The following is an 18157-nucleotide window of genomic DNA, read 5'->3' as shown; positions in this document are numbered from 1 at the left end:
TATTTAGAGAATTGTGGTGGATCACCTCTCCAACTATTCAACTCAGATGGCTCTTTCAACTCGAACTGCAACCCTTCGCATGCGACATTTAACTGTGCTGCCGTTCAAACATATACTTGTGGCTAAGTGGGTAAGATACCTCTTGGACAGCAAACACCAAGGAGCATATAGGTGGAGGCGAAGATACTGTTTCTGATTGTATATTCATTTTATATTACGCTGGGTTTTGGCTATTTTCCTGTTTCAGGCCCTTGTAGGAGACAATGGATCTATGTATATAACGAACAAATACTGTGACAAATATGCGTATATGCTAGCAAGTCTTGAAATCCCAATTTCAGTTTTACAACTCCTTTAGATTCACCTATTTACGTATTAATTTACTTCTTTCTATTCCATCACATTTGGTTATATATGATAATATATTGTTTATTAACTTATCGGTATACATTTATTTTAGTTAGTTAATGATAGCTGGTGTATCGCTCTTCAAAATATTTATTACTTTTTCACCTGATAACCCTACTGGGTATTTTATATTTGTAGTCATTTGCCTTTAGAAACAAAAATCTACCTTAGTAACGTTTGTAAAACATACCTGTCTTCATATACAGGAAGATGGATTATCATTCTAATGTTATCAATTTATACTTCTCCATCGACAGAGAGAAGCACAGCTATCGCACATACAGCCACCGTACATGTCTCTAGAGAACAGATTGGCACGGGCATTTACATGTAGCTATCTGCCTCTGGAAACAGAACTCTAGTACAGCTAACTAATACATTCAGTTTAAACGCGAAAGAACAGTGTTTCATCAAATGATACTCATTGATCTGACTCTCAGTGAAGCACGCAAATGGCCTTGCAGTTACTTAGCTTGGAAGTGGCGGCCACGCTTGAAGGTTGAAATATAGTACCTACTATATTAGCTAAAATGCTTTTTAGTATGTATTTCTAAACCAAAATTTACAACCACATATAGACATAATACTACCACAGACAAGTAGGCGCGACAATAGTTAAGATCGCTGAACAATTAGATCTTTGTTGTTGGTGAATTGAGACCACAGATTGGAATTTTACCGCTGAAAGTTTAGCGCATGAGGTACGTAAAATGGCAAAGCATACTGGAGTCACCTATTTGCGGTAGGTATCTATGTATTCGCAAAAAAACAGAAAAGCGATTCGAAAAGTAAAATAGTAATTGATCCCGTGAACCGGCCTCACACATTAGTCATTAAAGGGAGAAACTTTTGATTTAATAGATAAAAATGGTTGTCAAACAAAGCCCAACGGCTGTGGTACTTCGAATAATACCTCTTAGTAAAAAGCGGCGTGACATCCTTACAAACACAATGGGAACTTGTGTGATGGAATCATGAACTATAGGCGAGGTTTCCAAGGAGCATCATATCGGTCTCGCTTGTTTAGACGCCCCTTGCAACACAAGTTTGATCGACCAGATGTGCCTTTGTACGTAGTTCCTACAGTCAACGGGCGGCTTACTTCTTTGCCTTCCACGTCCAAGATCACTACAGTAAGTCCCACTTCCAAGAAATTAAACTATACAAACTTTAAGTTTAACCAACGGGGATGTTCTTGTACATGTTGTTCTTTCTGCTCCCTCGTACTACGTCCAAGCGAAGATGATAGACATGTCGTAATGCCCTATTGAATTACGCAATGCATGCTGCGTTCGTGATCTCGCGCTAGGATCGCGTCAAACGTCAATTCGGCACGCAATCGCGGGGGACACACCACCTTCAACCCTTGCCTTGCGCCTGAGGGCCGATAAGCCGTCAATCTGAGCCATGATACAGGGTAAAATTGAGAAAAACTGGGTGATACCCCGCGCGCATTTGCTGCCGACTTCCGTTGCCCAGAGGCGATTACAAGGCTGTATTGATTGCAGTCTTACCAATCGTTGAGCGATATGGCGACTGCGATATCAGGAGATGGGATGATGAAATTATAGTCAGTGTTGCACAATGGATTGTGATATGACTATTGCTGCATCAGGGAATATTTGGATGTTAACCACGCGGCTGGGTTACTCATAAAACGGATATATCCCCCATTCACAGCATGAAGACTTATGCATAAGTCAGAGCACTCATCATTCAGCTCCCTTTGTCTTTTACTCTGAAAGAAAAAGAAGAACAAAAGAGGCAAATATGGCGCCTGCTGTCACAGAGACCGTGGCTCAAGTCACCGAAAACCTCAAGCAAAAGGTCGTTACAAGCTTGAAAGACCAAGTCGAGCCGAGCCGAGAGACCGGACACCGTGAACCACTGAAGCTGAGCGGTGCCCTCGATCAATTCAAGCAATTTGAGGTCACTCCAGTGATCGGCAAAGAGTTTGTGGACGTTGACTTGGCAGAGTGGCTGAAAGCACCTAACTCGGACGAGCTACTTAGAGATCTGGCAATTACTGGTACGGCTATACGAAGTTTCTTTTCCTTCACAAAGATTGTCTGACATATTTTCAAGTATCTCAAAGAGGCGTTGTTTTCTTTCGGAAGCAAGACAACATCACAAACGACCTCCAAAAGGAACTCGTGCAGCGCCTTGGCGCGCTCTCCGGGAAGCCAGCGACCTCTGGCTTGCATATTCACCCCGTTAACAACGCCGGCCGGGAGCATAGTGTAGAAGACAACGAAATCAGTGTCATCTCGTCTGAACAAGCCAAAAAGATCTACGCCGACCGCTTTTTACGGACTAATAAGCGCCAGAGTCAGAAGTCCCAATGGCACTCTGATATTACATTTGAGCCTATCCCGAGTGACTACGCTCTGTTGAGACTAACAGAATTGCCCACAACTGGTGGAGGTATGTATTATTTACCATAATTACAGTCTGCTTGCTTGCGACACAATGCTGATATTCACCCCAGATACACTATGGGCTTCCGGATATGAGCTGTACGATCGCATCTCTAAGCCACTGCAGGGTTTCCTAGATGGTTTAACTGCCTACTATGCTCAGCCTGGATTCAAGGAGGCAGCTGACCACAACGGATTTTCTCTCTTCTCTGCCCCTCGAGGAGCTCCCGAAAACATCGGCGATGTTCTGGAGGCTATTCACCCTGTGATCCGGACCAATCCTGTTACTGGATGGAAGAGTGTCTTTGCCGTGGGTCACCACGTTCAGCATATCCATGGCTTATCAGAAGAGGAATCGAAGCATTTCCTCAACTGGTTTGTTCAATTAATCGTCGAAAACCATGATCTACAGGTCCGCAACCGTTGGCAGAATGTGAATGATCTGGCGATCTGGGACAACCGAAGTGTGTACCACGCTGCTACACCAGATTACCTCAACCAAGGACTTGGTGAGCGGACTGGGTCAAGATCTGTGAGCTTGGGCGAGAAGCCTTACTTTGATCCTCAAAGTTTGAGCCGCCGAGAAGCGATTGCACTTGGAAAATCATGAAACATGGTCATGCAACAGTGACTGGTAGCCTAGGATACCTAGGTAATATGAGAACTGAGCCAAATGCTATTCATATTCGAGAGCCAGAGTCTGTTAAGTGCGCTGTATAATCTCTCTTTTGTAACTTCAGCCAATATTTAAAGCTTACCACCATTTTTGACTGCCATACTAAATATTTAGACCAAGAGCAATTTTTGCGCACCTAGCTCAACGACGATGTGACATTCACTAAGGTAGGCTACCAGCCACACTGGCATTTCCATAATAGCGCTTGGCTAAGCCATCACGGACAATATAGGACTTGCGTGTATAAGTAGAATCTGTAGGTTGCCTAGAGCTTGTGAATCCATCCTATCAGGCTGCATCTGTGTGTCATTTTCATATTAGTACGAGCTTATGCGTATGTTTGCCGAGCGTCGGCAACGCACCGCTATAGAAGCGTTCAGCTGATGGATGCCAAATGACGTTTCCACAAGAGTACTCCATTTGACGACTTAGCAGCGGCCAAAGGCACAATTAACGGCTCTGAGCTCCAAGGTATAGGTACCTATTCTAGAATAACAGCGCCGAGGCACCGGTAGCTCAATTCCGTGAAACGTGCTGGAGGGGCAAATAGTATCCATGGCACAATGCTTAAATTAAGCTTAACTCAAAACAGCTTTGTCGAGGATTCACCTGTACGCCTATCAGCCCAAGGCAGAATATGCCGCAGACCAGCAGTGCGGCTGAAATGCATCACCTGATAGCATGAGCGACTAGTCAAAGCGTTTTAAGATAGCTTCTTCAGCTATGGTGCAAGCTTTTGCGTTCACCATCGTCAATTCTTCACCCAGAGTTAAGCAACATGTCGCTATTCGAGTTTAAATCATTGAAACCTTTCAATTATCCTCCTCTATCCCCCTTGAAGAGAATATTTCGCCTAGTCCAGCTTCTTCCTCCAAAGCCGTCCATCATACCGGGCGCTAATGGCACAATTCGAATCAGGCTAATAGAAGCCGATGTTGATTCCGGCATACACTACGATGCTCTCTCATATGCATGGAGTTTGGGGCCACGTTACCAAGAGCCCAGTAGGCAAATTATCGTCGAGACAGAACAAGGCTCTTACAAGCTGTACATCTATCCGGCGCTGGAAATCGCGCTACGGTATCTCGTCTCCTCCCAGATGACAGAGTATCTTTTCATCGATCAACTCAGCATCAATCAGAAAGATCGCGACGAGAAGAGCCATCAAGTATTGCTCATGCGAGATATTTATACAAAATGCGCTCGCACAATTGTCTGGTTAGGTGCCCCAACTCAACAGTCTGATCAGTATTTTGATCTTCTTCACGAAATGTCTCAAGAAGGGATACTGGGCAGAGTCATGGGACCTCACGTTGGCCAGTTCATGCACGTTTTCGATGCCGTGATGGATCCATCTTTGCAGGTTAGCGAAGAAGTGCGTGAGGATCGAGATGATTTGCTGAACTTGGTCCAACGATACGGCGAGCGTTTCCCCCTAGACGGATTTGCCGATATATTTGATCGAATCTGGTTCAACCGCTTGTGGGTAATCCAAGAAGCTTGTCTGGCTCCATTAGTGGTCTTCTTATGCGGTAAAAAGCATCTTTGTTTCGACTGCTTCCGCTCTGGTGCACTCTTTTACAACATATACAACACGTACTGGGTGCGGCGGATAACAGGCGCAATGCCTCGGCGTGTTCTTCGTCAGCGAGACGCTCTTTTGAACAAGACGGATGGGTTCATACGGATCTTCCAAGAGCGTAAAGCTATTCATCAATCTGGAATACGACTGGGCTTGCATGACCTCGTACTAAAATATAACGTGAATGACAAGAAGAAGAAGATCGGGGTAACACTGGAGCAAGATCGAATCTTTGGCTTGCTGGGGCTGGCAGCGAATAATGACGCTCTCATGGCGCAAGTTCGTGTTGATTACAAGTCCGGCATCACTCAAATGTATTCTGAGATTGCCGGAGTGCTTTTACAGGAGAGCATTGATGTACTGCTATTCAACCAGTACCCAAAGAAAACAGAGGATTTGCCCTCATGGGTTCCTGACTGGGCGATGAATCTTGCTGTACCGGCGACTTACTCGAGCTTAAAACAGGCTACCTTTGCTGCTGGTAGATCGACAGCACATGAGGCCCTGATTACTGTCAAGGAGAGTCCCGCGCAGCTTCATATCAAGGGAATCGCCGTAGACGAAATAGTGGAAGTCGGAATACAGCTATACCGCGCACAGCTTCGTCCGCAAGTGGCAGAACAAGTCGACTATCGCTCGGCAAAAACGTTTTTTGATGAAGTCACCGAGTTCGCAAAAGGAGCAGCCATCACAACTAGAGACCAAAACTCTACCGACTCTGAGAACACACCAGAACCTAGACTATTGATGCGCCTGTGCGATTCTAGTCTTTCATATAGGCATTTTACTCAAACTCTCGGTCCAACTCGTGGCCTTGAGAGGCTTCAAGCTTTGCACGGTAATATATATACGCTTGGAGAGCGACTCATCAGATCGGACGAGTTTATTGCATCGTACCACATCACACGCATCTATCAAACACTAGGAATTGTTCCTTGGTATTTGGGAATGATGCCCGAGATGGACAGTCTACAAATCTGCGCGCTCGATCCACTGATAACAGGCAAGATTGCCTATGAGGCTGCAAAAGACTTCATCACCGATGCAGCGGGCTTGCTCATGGCCTCAGCAAGAGTATGGTTTGCATCAAAGTACATCATGTATCGTTACCACTTTGGCAAATTGAACATACGGCCTTCTCACGAGAGCATTGAGAAGATGGGGCTCGATCCAAATGTCAGCCTAGGTCCCGATACGAATGTTCTCACAACGAATATGCTCAAGAATTTGAGGAAAAGGCTGTATCGGACAAGGACTGGATATGTAGGCCTCGGCCCAGCAGAAATGGAAACAGGCAACTCGCTCGTTATATTTCATGGAGGAACCACGCCACATATTTTGAAGAAGCTGGATTCTCAGCGTGGAGTTGACGAGTACCAATACTTGGGCGAGGCATATTGCGACGGATTGATGGACGGCGAGGTTTTTGAAGACGACACCAAATCTGAGCGAATGTTTGTCTTGGTATAAGTGAGCGTCTACAGCAGGTACAAGTTGGAAAGGGTTCGGACACTCCGCAAGCAGTAGATGTAGCTTGAAATTGTTTACTCGAAGTTATTACTTTGTTGAATGAGAAATCAAATCATTAACAATTTAAAAAAAAAAAAAAGATATTTCATGCATTGAAAGCATAGTTTCTGTAGACACAATTCGCCTCTTGTCCCAATACACACCTAATTAACTGAGCGCCGGAACTAACAAATTGTAGCGCACCATAGTCCAGTTTACAGCCTACCATTGTCAGCTCTAGAGCCTAAATTCGGCTTCCAGCTGCCACCCGTAGCTTGCTCAAGAGGATGTGATCTGCACACCAACAGTTTAGTATGGGCTAACTGCTCTACTGGAAACACGCATGATGGCCTTGACGTCATGAGCTGCTCATTACGAATTGTTGCGTCAATGCTGTTTGTTATCATATAAATGGCATTTTCACACCATTGCGATTATATATCGACAATTACTTGAGTCTTCAGAAACTCGGGCCTTGTGTAACAACTACTTCACAATGAATCTCAACACTGCAGAAATAATCAAGGCCGCTGTTCCAGAAGCAGAGGGCCGGAACGCGCGCATCATCTCACAAAATGTGTCGGATAACAGAGATCCTAATTTTCTGTCCAGCGACTTCCCGCGGAACCCCCCAAAGCTGTACATCACAGCGGAAAGCGACGAGTTTGACCCTGTAACTTTTGCGGAATGGCAAGCTGAAGGATTCGACGTTGAGTACCTTCCAATGGGTAATGGTGGAGATGAATACTTGCAGAAGCTGCGAGGGCTGAAAGGGAATCAGACCATCAGCGCGTTTGAGACTTTTGGCATCATCGGTAAATATCGAGATATCAACCAAAAGTAGAGGCGAAACTGACGAGATGTTTGGCAGCATTTGGTGACGCAGCCGCACTTTGTCTGAAGCATTACCACGTTCTGGATAACAACCCGGATTTCAAGCTCCGGCTTCTCATTGCCTACTATCCAACCGAAATCCCAGATCCACAAGGTCGCTTCCCAAACAACATCACAGCACTTGTGCATTTCATCGCCGGAGAAGATGTCGGCGTCACGAAGCAGACGCAGATGGTTGGCATCCAAGGGAAGAAACGCACCAGTCGTAGGACTATTCAGCCCGGCATGGGCACTGGCGGCTTGCTGCAGCTCGCCTTTCCCAGTTATACTTATCAAGCACAGGCGGGATTTGCTGAGCATGACTTGGATGAGTATAATATGATTTGCGCAGACTTGGCATGGAGCCGAAGCTTGGCCACGGCGAGGAGGGCATTTGCGCAGACGGTGGATTTGGAACATGTCTGGGAGGAAAATGTGCAAGGTAAGAAACAGTTTGCTCTTTTCTCAATGGCATTAAGATTGAATTCATGCAATGCTCTTGATGATCTACCATGTGCAATTGCAATATTGAAATATGATTTAGGCAAATTCTTCACACACAATCTCAAGCCGACAATGTCTACCTACACAACGCATAAGAGTCCACACGTTACCTATATTCCTACCCTGACCGGAGGCATCGGGACTGAGGAACTGCAAGAATTCTACTCTGAATATTTCGGTAATCCAAAGTCTCTCAAATTGACGCTAATATCTCGTACCATCGGGGCCGACCGCATCGTTGATGAGATTCACGTTCGTTTCAAGCATACACAAGAGATGCCTTGGATTCTACCCGGTGTGCCACCCACCCAAAAAGCAGTCCGAATTCTCGTGGTCAGTATTGTTACTCTTAGAGGGGGCAAACTATATCACGAGCACGTATACTGGGACCAAGCCAGCGTTTTGGTACAAATTGGAGCTCTGGATCCTAATGTGGTACCGGAGGCAGCTCGGAAGATTGGAATCAAGAAATTGCCCATTGTTGATGGCGCTGCAGCTTCAAGAGTGTTGAAAGGCTGGGATCCTGAAACAGAGGGAGAGGCGGACAATGAGTTGATACCCGGGTGGCATGACGATGAGGACGAAGATGAGGGCGAAGATGAAGCCGGAGATAAGTCGGCAGGTAAGAAACCTGCGGGCAATGACAACGCTGGAGACGAGATCGGCAAGGGCAAATCAGTTGAATAATCAGGCGAATGAGGGGGTTACAACTCGGTGTTATCACAGCGAATGAAGAGTTGTCAATCATTCGTTGACATGTATGTAATTGTAATAAGAAACTGCGGCTAGACGATTAACCGCCAAGCCATACAACTTCAACTATACACAGCAGCTATAAGCCAAGTGGGTAAAGCCGCACCGTTCTTCTACTGTCAGATCTCGAAATAGCGGAAATACAGCGCGCCTCTCGGAAGGCAGCTAAAGTAATCATCAATTCCCAAGGTTGTTACTCGTTGGAGTTTAGCAGAGGGCGCTGGGAGACGTAAACTTACCATCTCAATACTAAAGAGCGGCTGTCAATGGCCAGATGCGATCGCGGAATCGAAACGGGAAACTAAGCCGACAGCATCCGCTAGGCCCGCATGCTATTGTCGAGATCGGCAAATGGGGAGGATAATCTGGGGTAAATTGATTAGAGTGGTAGCTACAAAGCATTACAACAGAGATAGCAGGTATATATATGAGGTTTGAAATGCTAGTGAGGGTACCATTTGGCGGCTATGCATCTAACAATCCATCTGTCATACCAAATCTTGGCAGCAAGCAACCAGTCATGTTGACCTTGAGACTTGCCGTTCTCACGGGCCTCCTTCTACTTGTCGCCCGTTTTCTCTTCATCATTGCAAAGAGCTTCTCCTCACCAACTCGACATCTTCCAGGTCCATTCTGGGCGCGATTCACCCGCCTTTGGTACTTCAAGCGTGTTGCTCTCGGCGGATTCGAGAGAGAAAACATTGCGCTCCATAGAAAACATGGCCCAATTGTACGTCTCGCGCCAAACATGTTTAGCATCGACTTGCCGGAATCAGTAAACACAATCTATGGCATCGGTTCAAAATTGCCAAAGTCAGACTGGTACGACGGATGGAAGCACCCCAGTCCCGATGCGTGGACTTTGTTTCCCGACAAGGATATCAAGAGGCATGCTCAGACAAGACGAGTATTCCAGGGACTTTACAGCATGTCCAGTCTCGTGAGCTACGAGAAGTATGTGGACGAATGCGCAGATATCCTGTTAAGTCGCATGTCTATTTGTTCGAAAAGACGTGAGCCCATCAACATGGGCCACTGGCTCCAATGCTACGCCTTCGATGTCATTGGCAACATTACCTTTTCCAAGCCTTTCGGATTCCTTGACCGCGGAGAAGATGTTTCGGGCATATTGCAGGCCTTGAACAAGGTTTTTGCGTATTCTACTCTGATTGGCATTTTCCCTTCTCTGCATCCTTACATCTATGCTGTGACCAGTGCCCTGGGCATAGGAGGAGCAGCTGGACGCACCTTTCTCATTCGCTATGTAAAGGAAAGAATCTTACAGAGGAAGATTGAGAGAGATGTTAAGGACGAAAAGGGCATAGGAAACGCTCACGGAATGCCGGAGGATTTTCTCGAAAAGATCATGGTGAAGAATAAGGATGCCCCGTCCAAAGTAACCGACTATCACATTTTCATGATGAGCATGTCCAACATCATTGCAGGCTCAGACACCACCGCCATCAGCCTCTCCGCAATTCTATACTACCTTCTCAAATATCCCAATGTGATGAGAAAACTACGAGAGGAAATTAACCAATCGACAAATGGGGACCAAGTCCATCTAAGCTTCAAAGAAAGCCTAGAAATGCCATACTGGCAGGCCGTAATGAAAGAGGCACTTCGCCTCCATCCCGCCACAGGCCTTCCTCTGTGGAGAGACGTCACTGAGGGCGGTCTGTATCTAAACGGGCAATTCTTTCCCGAGGGCACGACCATTGGTATTAATACCTGGACTGCTCACTACAACGAAGACGTCTTTGGCAAGGATGCCGCAGTGTTTCGGCCAGAGAGATGGCTGGACGCAGAAAAAGAAGGAGGTGATAGATTGGCTCAGATGAATGCATATTATTTCCCAGTGAGTATCGCACGCATATTCTGCTTAATGGCTGCTTGAGCTGACACAGATGTAGTTTGGTTTGGGATCGCGAACATGCATTGGCCGACACATCTCTTACTTGGAGATGTCGAAGCTGATCCCACTGCTCGTTAAGAACTTTGATTTCGAGCTGCAAGACCGAGAGAATGATTGGAAAACAACAAAATATTGGTTTGTGAAACAAGATAACTTTGACGTTACGGTCAGGCCAAGGGCGGGAGCGTAAGAATATTTAAATACCTATAAAAGTCTGCGGTACACAGTTATACAAGAACTACTTGTCCAGAAATAGTACAATATTTACAAAAGCCTCTCTGTAAAAACAATTAATGAAAATTATATTAATCTAAATGCGCCTCTTCCTTATGTTTCCCATTCATTCCGTTTACTGTATGTGGGTTTGATTCCTTTTCTTTCGTTGTCGGAGCAGTCGTCTCGGGCTCCTCCGGAATCGTGACAAACTTCTTTAGCACTTTTTTCAGGGCTGGCCGCCGTATGGGCTTGCTCAAAAACTCATCCATCCCTGACTCTATACACTCTTTTACATTGCTCTCTTCTGAAAAAGCAGTGAGCGCCACAATGGGCGCGGCGTAGCCCATCTTGCGAATAAGCCGTGTTGACTGTAAGCCGTCAACGTTGGGCATCTGAATATCCATGAATATGACATCGAAACGCTGATTCTTCTCCATGCTGGCCTTGACCAGCTCAAATGCTTCCTGGCCGTCCTTGGCAATGGCAACGTCATAGACGTCTTCGAGCTTGAGCATCCTGCTGACCACTTCGACATTGGTTGCGTTATCATCGGCAACCAAGACGCGCAATTTGCCATTATCTGTTTTACTGGCCATTGCCTTGTCGATTTTATTGGCCATTGCCTTGTCAATGGCTGCCGTGGCAATTTGGTCATCTTTTTTGGGTGACGCGGGTTTGGCAGCGAAAAAGGGGGCACTGAGGCCCACAAGACGGGGTAGTTTGTTTTCTATCAAAGCAGGCGTGCTTTTGGATTTTGGCTCTTGTAGAGGAGATGCTGAGCCGTTCAAGGAATTGCGGTGGCCGTCAGCAGCTGTGGACCTGACGCTTGTCGGCCTTGAATTCGTGCTACTGGAAGCCGTGCTTGGCGGGCGATCTTTGACGTATTTGAGAGGGATCTGCATCGTAAAAGTCGACCCCACACCCACGGTGCTTTTAAGAGTGATGGATCCGCCCATTAGCTTGGCAAGCTGCGAGCAGATGCTCAATCCCAGACCTGTTCCTCCAAACTTTCTGTTTAGGCCGAGGTCGCCTTGCACAAATGGCTCAAAGATCTTATCTTGCATATGTTCGGGAATACCTGGGCCACTGTCTTCTACCTCGAATTCGAATATGTACGGCTTGGCATTTGGCGGAGGCGGTGTTGGCGACCTCTCTCGAATGCGGACGTGAGGGGTGGCCTTGGGGTCCATGGGATTGATTGCAAGAGCTGTGCCGCCTTTGACCGTGGAAGACGAGTTTGTATTTCTGGAGTTGGCAGAACGCGAAGATCCCGTGCTGCCTCGATGCCGGCTGCGCCCAGCCCTCGCAGAGCCACTTTTGGACAATGACGAAGTCCTACTATCATTATTGTTGATCTGCTCGACCTCGGCAATGCATCGAATCCTAAGGTGCACCTTTCCCCCGGCCGGCGTAAACTTGAGACTATTGTTGACAAGATTGATTATGACTTGCAAGATTCTATGCTGATCGCCCCAGACATAGGCATCTTTCAGTCTGCCCATGCCATTGGGGCCTAAAGCAGGCAGTCTCTTCTCGAATGTACTATCATTCCGGAGTCCATTCAGCTCTGCATTCTCGGTCCCAAGAAAACTGACGGTGAAGGCAATGTCGCTCTCGCGAGCCTGTTTATCGAAAGTAAAGAGCATTTGGGACTTGATTTCGCCCAGTCGAAATTCTCTCTCTTCAAGGCTGACATGCTGGCCTATTTGGTTTTTGGAAAAACTGAGCAAATCTTCTAAAAGATGCAGTAAGAGGTCGCCTGGGTTTTTCAATGGGTTAGCAAGAAGCAAGAGGTACAGCGTACGAAAGGGGGAGGATGGAATGAGACTGCTTACCTGATCTATAAAGTGTCTTGAGGGACTGTTTTATCCGCACAATATCATCCTCTTCCATGCAAACAGCGCACATGCCCATGATGCCATTCAGCGGCGTCTTTAATTCGTGAGAAATGTTGGCAATGAACAAGGTCTTGCTCTCGTTGGCAGCCTCGGCGGCTCTTTTACTAATCTCTAGTTCCCGCGTTCTCTCGGAAACCTTTTCCTCCAAAGATGTATACTGCTTCAACAGCTCATCAGACATTTCATTGAACGTCATTGAGAGCTCCGTCAATTCGTCAGTAATGTAGTTTTTCTTAACCTCGACTCTGGCAGGAATTTTGAAGACGTGTCGGTTGGCATCGTCTTCACTAATGGGCTTAATCTTCTTCTTTGGGAATATCTTCCGCCAGATGGTGCCGAAAAAGCCCCTGTCGGATCGCTTAGAACTAGTAGCTCCCGAGCTTGGATGCTCTTCGTCAAAACCATCATCAAACTCGTCGTCATATCCTGGAGGGTTGATGGATTTTTCCGTCGCGGACTTGAGTCGCCGGATGGATAGCACGCTGACGTGCGCGCAGGGAAACACCAGAATGGCAACAAGGCCGGCAGTGCCAAAGACGCACCCTAAGAGGATATCTCTCAGCTGGTTAATGGGCTGATAGGCTTCGGATTTGGACTTTTCGACGACGACAGCCCAGTCGACGAGGGTAGTGGCCGGGCGGGCGACGCCTACGGCAACGGCGGCGCCTTGCTCGTTTGTTGTTGACAAGGCCACAGTGGAGTTGTTGGTCAGGGAAAGCTTCTGGGTATATACTTTCTGCAGACTTGGAAAATCGTGGAGCGGAAATGGACGAGCATAATTTTTGCCATCCTCAAAACTACGCTCAGAATGTCGATCGGGTTGTCCTGGCACTGGGACGGGGGGGGATGACGAAGCGAACAGGCGTGTTTTTGAATTGACCCGGCACGGGCGTATAGGTGTCGTTGCTTGGTGGTGCAGATGCATTGAAGCGATTGGAAGGATTGGCCGGCCCAACGACGAGGACGACGCCCGTCGAGCCCAAGCCGTCGGGCGCCATTTGGATGTCGGTCAGAGACCCCGCGGCGACAACCAGCGTCATGTAGCCAAGAATGAAGCCCGAGATGGCAAAGGACCGGACCGGGATGGTGAGGGACAGCAAGGCAAACGTATCGTTGATGACTAGAGGCCCGAGGAACAGGCCGCCGCCGGTACTAAGATTGACGTTTGGAAACGCATAGGCAGCAAAGGCCGGGGTCGACGGGATGTACGGGTTGGGGTATCCGAGGCTGGTGTAGGTGATGTTTGGGTAGAGCGACGGCGGGTAGCCGAACTCGGTGTCGCTCAGGTTGACGCGCGAGCCGTCGGGCGCCAGGTAGGGCAGCGGGATGTTATTGCTGGCATTGCCCACGCCGGCGCCGGTGACGCTGACGAGCCCCTCTTGGCCGCCGCCGGTGGTGTTGCGCGAGTACAGGCGGGCCTGCAGCAGGCCGGCCGAGTGGCTGGAGCTCATGGCGCTCTCGAGGTCGGCGCGCGCATTGGCAAAGGGGTCGGACGAGTTTTGGTTGTAGAAGTTGACAAAGGCCTGCTGCAGCAGGATGCGCGTGGCGACGGTCTGGCAGATGGTCTGGGCCAGCTGCAGCTCAGAGGCAATCTCGGAGGCCTTGAGCTGCGCCGTCAGCGCCAGGCCGTTGGACTCGACGTCGACGACGAAGTTGTGCACGTAGATCCATGTCGGGATGGAGATGATGGCGAGGGCGACGAGCACGGCGGACAGGACAAGCGCGGCGAGCTGCTCCCGGATGGCGATTCTCATTTTCGGTGGAGGGCGGGCTGGGCGCCAGGCGTGGCATACTGCGAGCAACGACCGCAACTATCGTTCCCAGCGCGACATGCTTGCCGGAGTCGTGGTCGGAGAGAGTGAGGTGAGGTTGGATGAGAGGCGAGATGAGGCTGGCGAGGCTGGAGGCTTGGGTCTGCGGGCGAGCCGACGGGGAGCATAAAGTATCAAATGCCCTGCAAACCGGTTTTTGGCCCGGCCCTGTTTTCTCCTGGCCCGTCGCTCGCTTCTCGTCTGCTTCGGCTAGATCGATCGAGTCGGGGCAATCGAGTCGAGTCGAGGCGCCGGGGACGTCCCTGGCCGGCCGCCGTTGGTTTCGGTCGACGGTCTCTGGTGTCGCTGGAAATCGTCAAGACGAAGATGCACTCGCAGCGTGCCTCGGATGTTGTTTTAGAGAGCCTGCAAGAATCCAGTAACGAACGACGGCCAAGAGGATCAGCGCTGCTGCATGGCTGTGGACGCGAGTCCGACTGAGGGCGGAAACTGCACACGGAACAGGGAACAGGGCCACAGCATGGATTGGATCCAGAGATGGATTTTAGGTAAGCGGAGCCGCTACATCGGTTCGCCGGAGATTGGTCGGCTCAACCTCTGGCCAATAATCAGACGCGAATTCCGATACTGTCTGGCAAATGTGGGGTGCGCGGAGCAAAGTGTCCTCCTAAAAATGTTTTTTTACAGTTTTTTAGTGCCTCAAGCGGCTTGGTGGGCTGGGGTTTGCGATTCTAGAATACCGACTATGCTCAGATTAGGCTGTGGATAAATGCCAGCAGGATGCGACGGGGGCGATTGGTAATGATTCGGTGTGTAAGTGTAAGTTTGGCAACTCTATATAAGACAAAGAGACTGCCATCAATCTGTTACGTTCTTTATGTTTCTGGCTTTTCTCTACATCTAATCGTCGACGTAATTCGCATGACATTGCAGGTCTAGAACAAGCACTAATTATGCCCGTGCAGAGTGCCGTAAGCTGAGCAACAATCGCTTGTCGCGGGCTACTTAGACATGCAACATAAGCGTCATCTAACAGGAGCCACTTGGATGAGATCTCGATCTCTCCTGAAAGCAGTTAGTTTGTCGTTTCCAGCGCAACTGTGGTTCTATGCACGATTTCGGTCCAATTTTCACAGACGGCCTCACCGTTGACAAAAGGCCCTAAACTTGCCTAGCAATAGTTACTCCTTTCCGAAGGAGCAAAAGGGAGAGTCTCAGACATTGACAGTGCAAACGCGCCTTGGCGTTTCTCTCTCCGCGCAAGGCACACACGGCTAGAATTAAACTCAGTCTCCAAGTGCTGATCCTCAAAAGTCAATTGCGGGATCGCCAATCTGCAGACCTTTTCCAGCGTGTGATCCAACTTTATGCATATTCCCCGGATCGGCATATTACTCCTGTAAGACCGTGTACCTAGTAAAACTCAGCTGGTTGAATGTTACACAACCGTGCGCTCTGCAGATTTATTTTGAGGTATTACAAAGACGTAGTATATGCCTGCAGCCTGACGTAGATTTTTTTTTTTTTTTTTTTTTTTTTTTGTTTCCTTTTCTTATCATCCAATGCGAATGTCATAGATGGCATGCGCAATTGTTACTCAGGCAATGCCTCTACTTAGAAATCCGGGTACTGCACATAAAATGCGGATAATGTACAAACCATCGGATCGGTATCCAATAGCAAGCACAAGAAGAAAAGTCGCTTATACACGAAAACGTCTTTTTCTAATACAGCCTTACTCCTCCAATACAACTCGGATTTATATTGCCCAACCATCTCTGTCTGCAAGCGCAACCAGAGTTTGGTCAGAGATACAGGGTAAGAATTGGCTACTGTTCTGCGCCAATGGCTCGATGCAACAGCTACAACAATTCTGTCGCGTAGGCAATGCAATACCACTAAAAGCTATCTATGAGTTTCTGCAAACTTTAGATAAACAATGCCATTTTAACCATTGGGCTTTACACTTGATAAACCCATTACCACTAACAACAACTTCAAGACATTACCTCAAAATCTGTGCAGCCGCCTGTATTCATTTTTGGAACTAAGTATGCATTATACGTGAAACATTTATAACTGGAGAGTCACTGTAGCCAATTGTTTCATCGCTCCAACTGCCTGGCATTCCTCTCTTCTTGTCTCTAATTAAGCAAAATAACTCCAGAGGGGTGATTCGCCACGATTCTAGTGAGGGCCCTGCTTTGCATCTACAAAAAGCATTGCGTAGTAATCAGGAAGGGTTTGCGCTTCAATTCCATTCTTGCAGCACGCTATCCACTTCACTCAACAGTTGCTCTTTTCTTAACAAAGAGCACCAGCTTCCAGCAATAGCTCCACGAGCTATCTTCTCCCAGTCTTCCACGGCCAATCCGAAAGCTTCCTGAATAGCACAATAGTTTTCCTGGATGTAGCCTCCAAAATAAGCAGGGTCATCGCTGTTGATGCTAAATCTCACGTTGGCATCCAGGAACTCGCGGATCGGTATATCCTGCATTCTATCCACCCCTTTCAATACAACGTTCGACAAAGGGCATAAAGTCAACATGGTGGCCGATTCGGCAAGCTGAGCGATGAGATCTACGTCTTCAGCAGAGCGTCGACCGTGGTCTATGCGGCTCACATTAAGAAGTGATAGCGCGTCCTTGACATAATCTGAAGGCCCTTCTTCTCCATAGTGAGCCGTAAAGTTGCCTACCCCAGCGGCTTTTGCTGCATCGTAAACAGACTTGTAAAGCGAAGGGTGCTTTCCCAGTTCGGTACTAGACATTCCGAATCCAACCAGTGTGCCGTCAAAAAAGTGGCCAGAGGCGAGTAGCTCTTCGAGCAGCTCATGTGCTGAAGGCACTGGCAGATGGCGCAGCAAACAAGGTATAAACTCAACGCTGAGCTTGGGGAGTTCAACAGCAGCTCTTGCTTTTGCGGCATTCATGCCGGCGATGATTGTGTGGTATGGAACATTGCGCGAGATATGGGCTTGCGGATCAAAGAATATTTCGGCATGGTATACATTTTGTGAATACGCAAGGGCGAGATAGTCATATGTCAGGGCCTCGAAATCCGAGGCATTGATGAGTGCGGAGAATCCAATAAAGTAGTAATGTAAGAAGTCATCGAGAGAGGTGAAGTTTTGATAACGCGCGTGGAGAGCTGCCGGGCTATCAAAAGCCGGATCGTCTGACGGCAGTGTTATGCCGTTTTTAGAAGCAAGTCTGAAGAACAGCTCTGGGGAGATGGTGCCCTCTATGTGAACATGATGCTCACACTTGGGGAGAGCCTGCAGAAACTGGTGAAGTTTGTCGTTGCACATGGTGGTCTAAGCGTATTGTCGAGCATTCAATTGGGAAATTTCCATCTGCACGGCGCCTTTTAAATGGTGCTTTTCAGATGGTGCTAGTGAAACGGAGTGGTGGAGATGCTGTCAGTCTTTTCTGCTACTAGGACTACTGCGGAGTAGTGTATCACCAGTATGTGCTCCAAATTCTCACATTTGGCAACATTTGGCGGCGCTCGTATCGGAGAGCTCCGACCGCCGGTTCTACATCATCGGGATTGCCAGACATTTTGGTGAGTAGTGCTCAGAAAGAGATACGAAGAACACGGCCGTGAAAGATAACAACTTCAATGCATCGGA

General features: G+C 48.0%; 6 protein-coding genes across 6 annotated transcripts; 4 read left to right on the top strand and 2 right to left on the bottom strand.

Moving 5' to 3' along the window:
• Positions 1-2092: 2092 nt before the first annotated feature.
• TrAtP1_009213 (uncharacterized protein) lies at positions 2093-3636 on the top strand. The gene is made up of 3 exons (XM_014093528.2): positions 2093-2437; positions 2494-2832; positions 2897-3636. Exons 1-3 carry the CDS (start codon positions 2179-2181, stop codon positions 3433-3435), a joined length of 1137 nt encoding a protein of 378 aa, XP_013949003.2. The 5' UTR covers positions 2093-2178; the 3' UTR covers positions 3436-3636.
• A 643-nt stretch (positions 3637-4279) lies between these two features.
• Positions 4280-6553, top strand: TrAtP1_009212 (uncharacterized protein; the record flags this gene model as incomplete). Its single annotated transcript, XM_014093527.2, has 1 exon — positions 4280-6553. One exon carries the CDS (start codon positions 4280-4282, stop codon positions 6551-6553), a length of 2274 nt encoding a protein of 757 aa, XP_013949002.1.
• A 463-nt stretch (positions 6554-7016) lies between these two features.
• On the top strand, positions 7017-9028 carry TrAtP1_009211 (uncharacterized protein). The gene is made up of 3 exons (XM_014093526.2): positions 7017-7407; positions 7464-7907; positions 8010-9028. The coding sequence occupies exons 1-3, from the start codon at positions 7089-7091 to the stop codon at positions 8654-8656; spliced, it is 1410 nt and encodes a 469-aa protein (XP_013949001.1). The 5' UTR covers positions 7017-7088; the 3' UTR covers positions 8657-9028.
• Positions 9029-9242: 214 nt separating this feature from the next.
• Positions 9243-10827, top strand: TrAtP1_009210 (uncharacterized protein; the record flags this gene model as incomplete). Its single annotated transcript, XM_066114204.1, has 2 exons — positions 9243-10580; positions 10636-10827. The coding sequence occupies 2 exons, from the start codon at positions 9243-9245 to the stop codon at positions 10825-10827; spliced, it is 1530 nt and encodes a 509-aa protein (XP_065970298.1).
• TrAtP1_009209 (uncharacterized protein) lies at positions 10524-15016 on the bottom strand. Its single transcript, XM_014093524.2, has 2 exons — positions 12689-15016; positions 10524-12612 (listed from the first exon to the last, which is right to left on the bottom strand). The coding sequence occupies exons 1-2, from the start codon at positions 13674-13676 to the stop codon at positions 10943-10945; spliced, it is 2658 nt and encodes an 885-aa protein (XP_013948999.2). The 5' UTR covers positions 13677-15016; the 3' UTR covers positions 10524-10942.
• A 1505-nt stretch (positions 15017-16521) lies between these two features.
• TrAtP1_009208 (uncharacterized protein) lies at positions 16522-17883 on the bottom strand. The gene has a single exon (XM_014093523.2). It carries the CDS (start codon positions 17831-17833, stop codon positions 16775-16777), a length of 1059 nt encoding a protein of 352 aa, XP_013948998.2. The 5' UTR covers positions 17834-17883; the 3' UTR covers positions 16522-16774.
• Positions 17884-18157: the final 274 nt, after the last annotated feature.

This window comes from Trichoderma atroviride, chromosome 5 (assembly GCF_020647795.1).
Source record: "Trichoderma atroviride chromosome 5, complete sequence".
In the NCBI taxonomy this organism is placed as follows: Eukaryota; Fungi; Ascomycota; class Sordariomycetes; order Hypocreales; family Hypocreaceae; genus Trichoderma; species Trichoderma atroviride.
The sequence above is the reverse complement of the archived record's forward strand: the minus strand, read 5'-3'. Positions and strand labels throughout refer to the sequence as shown.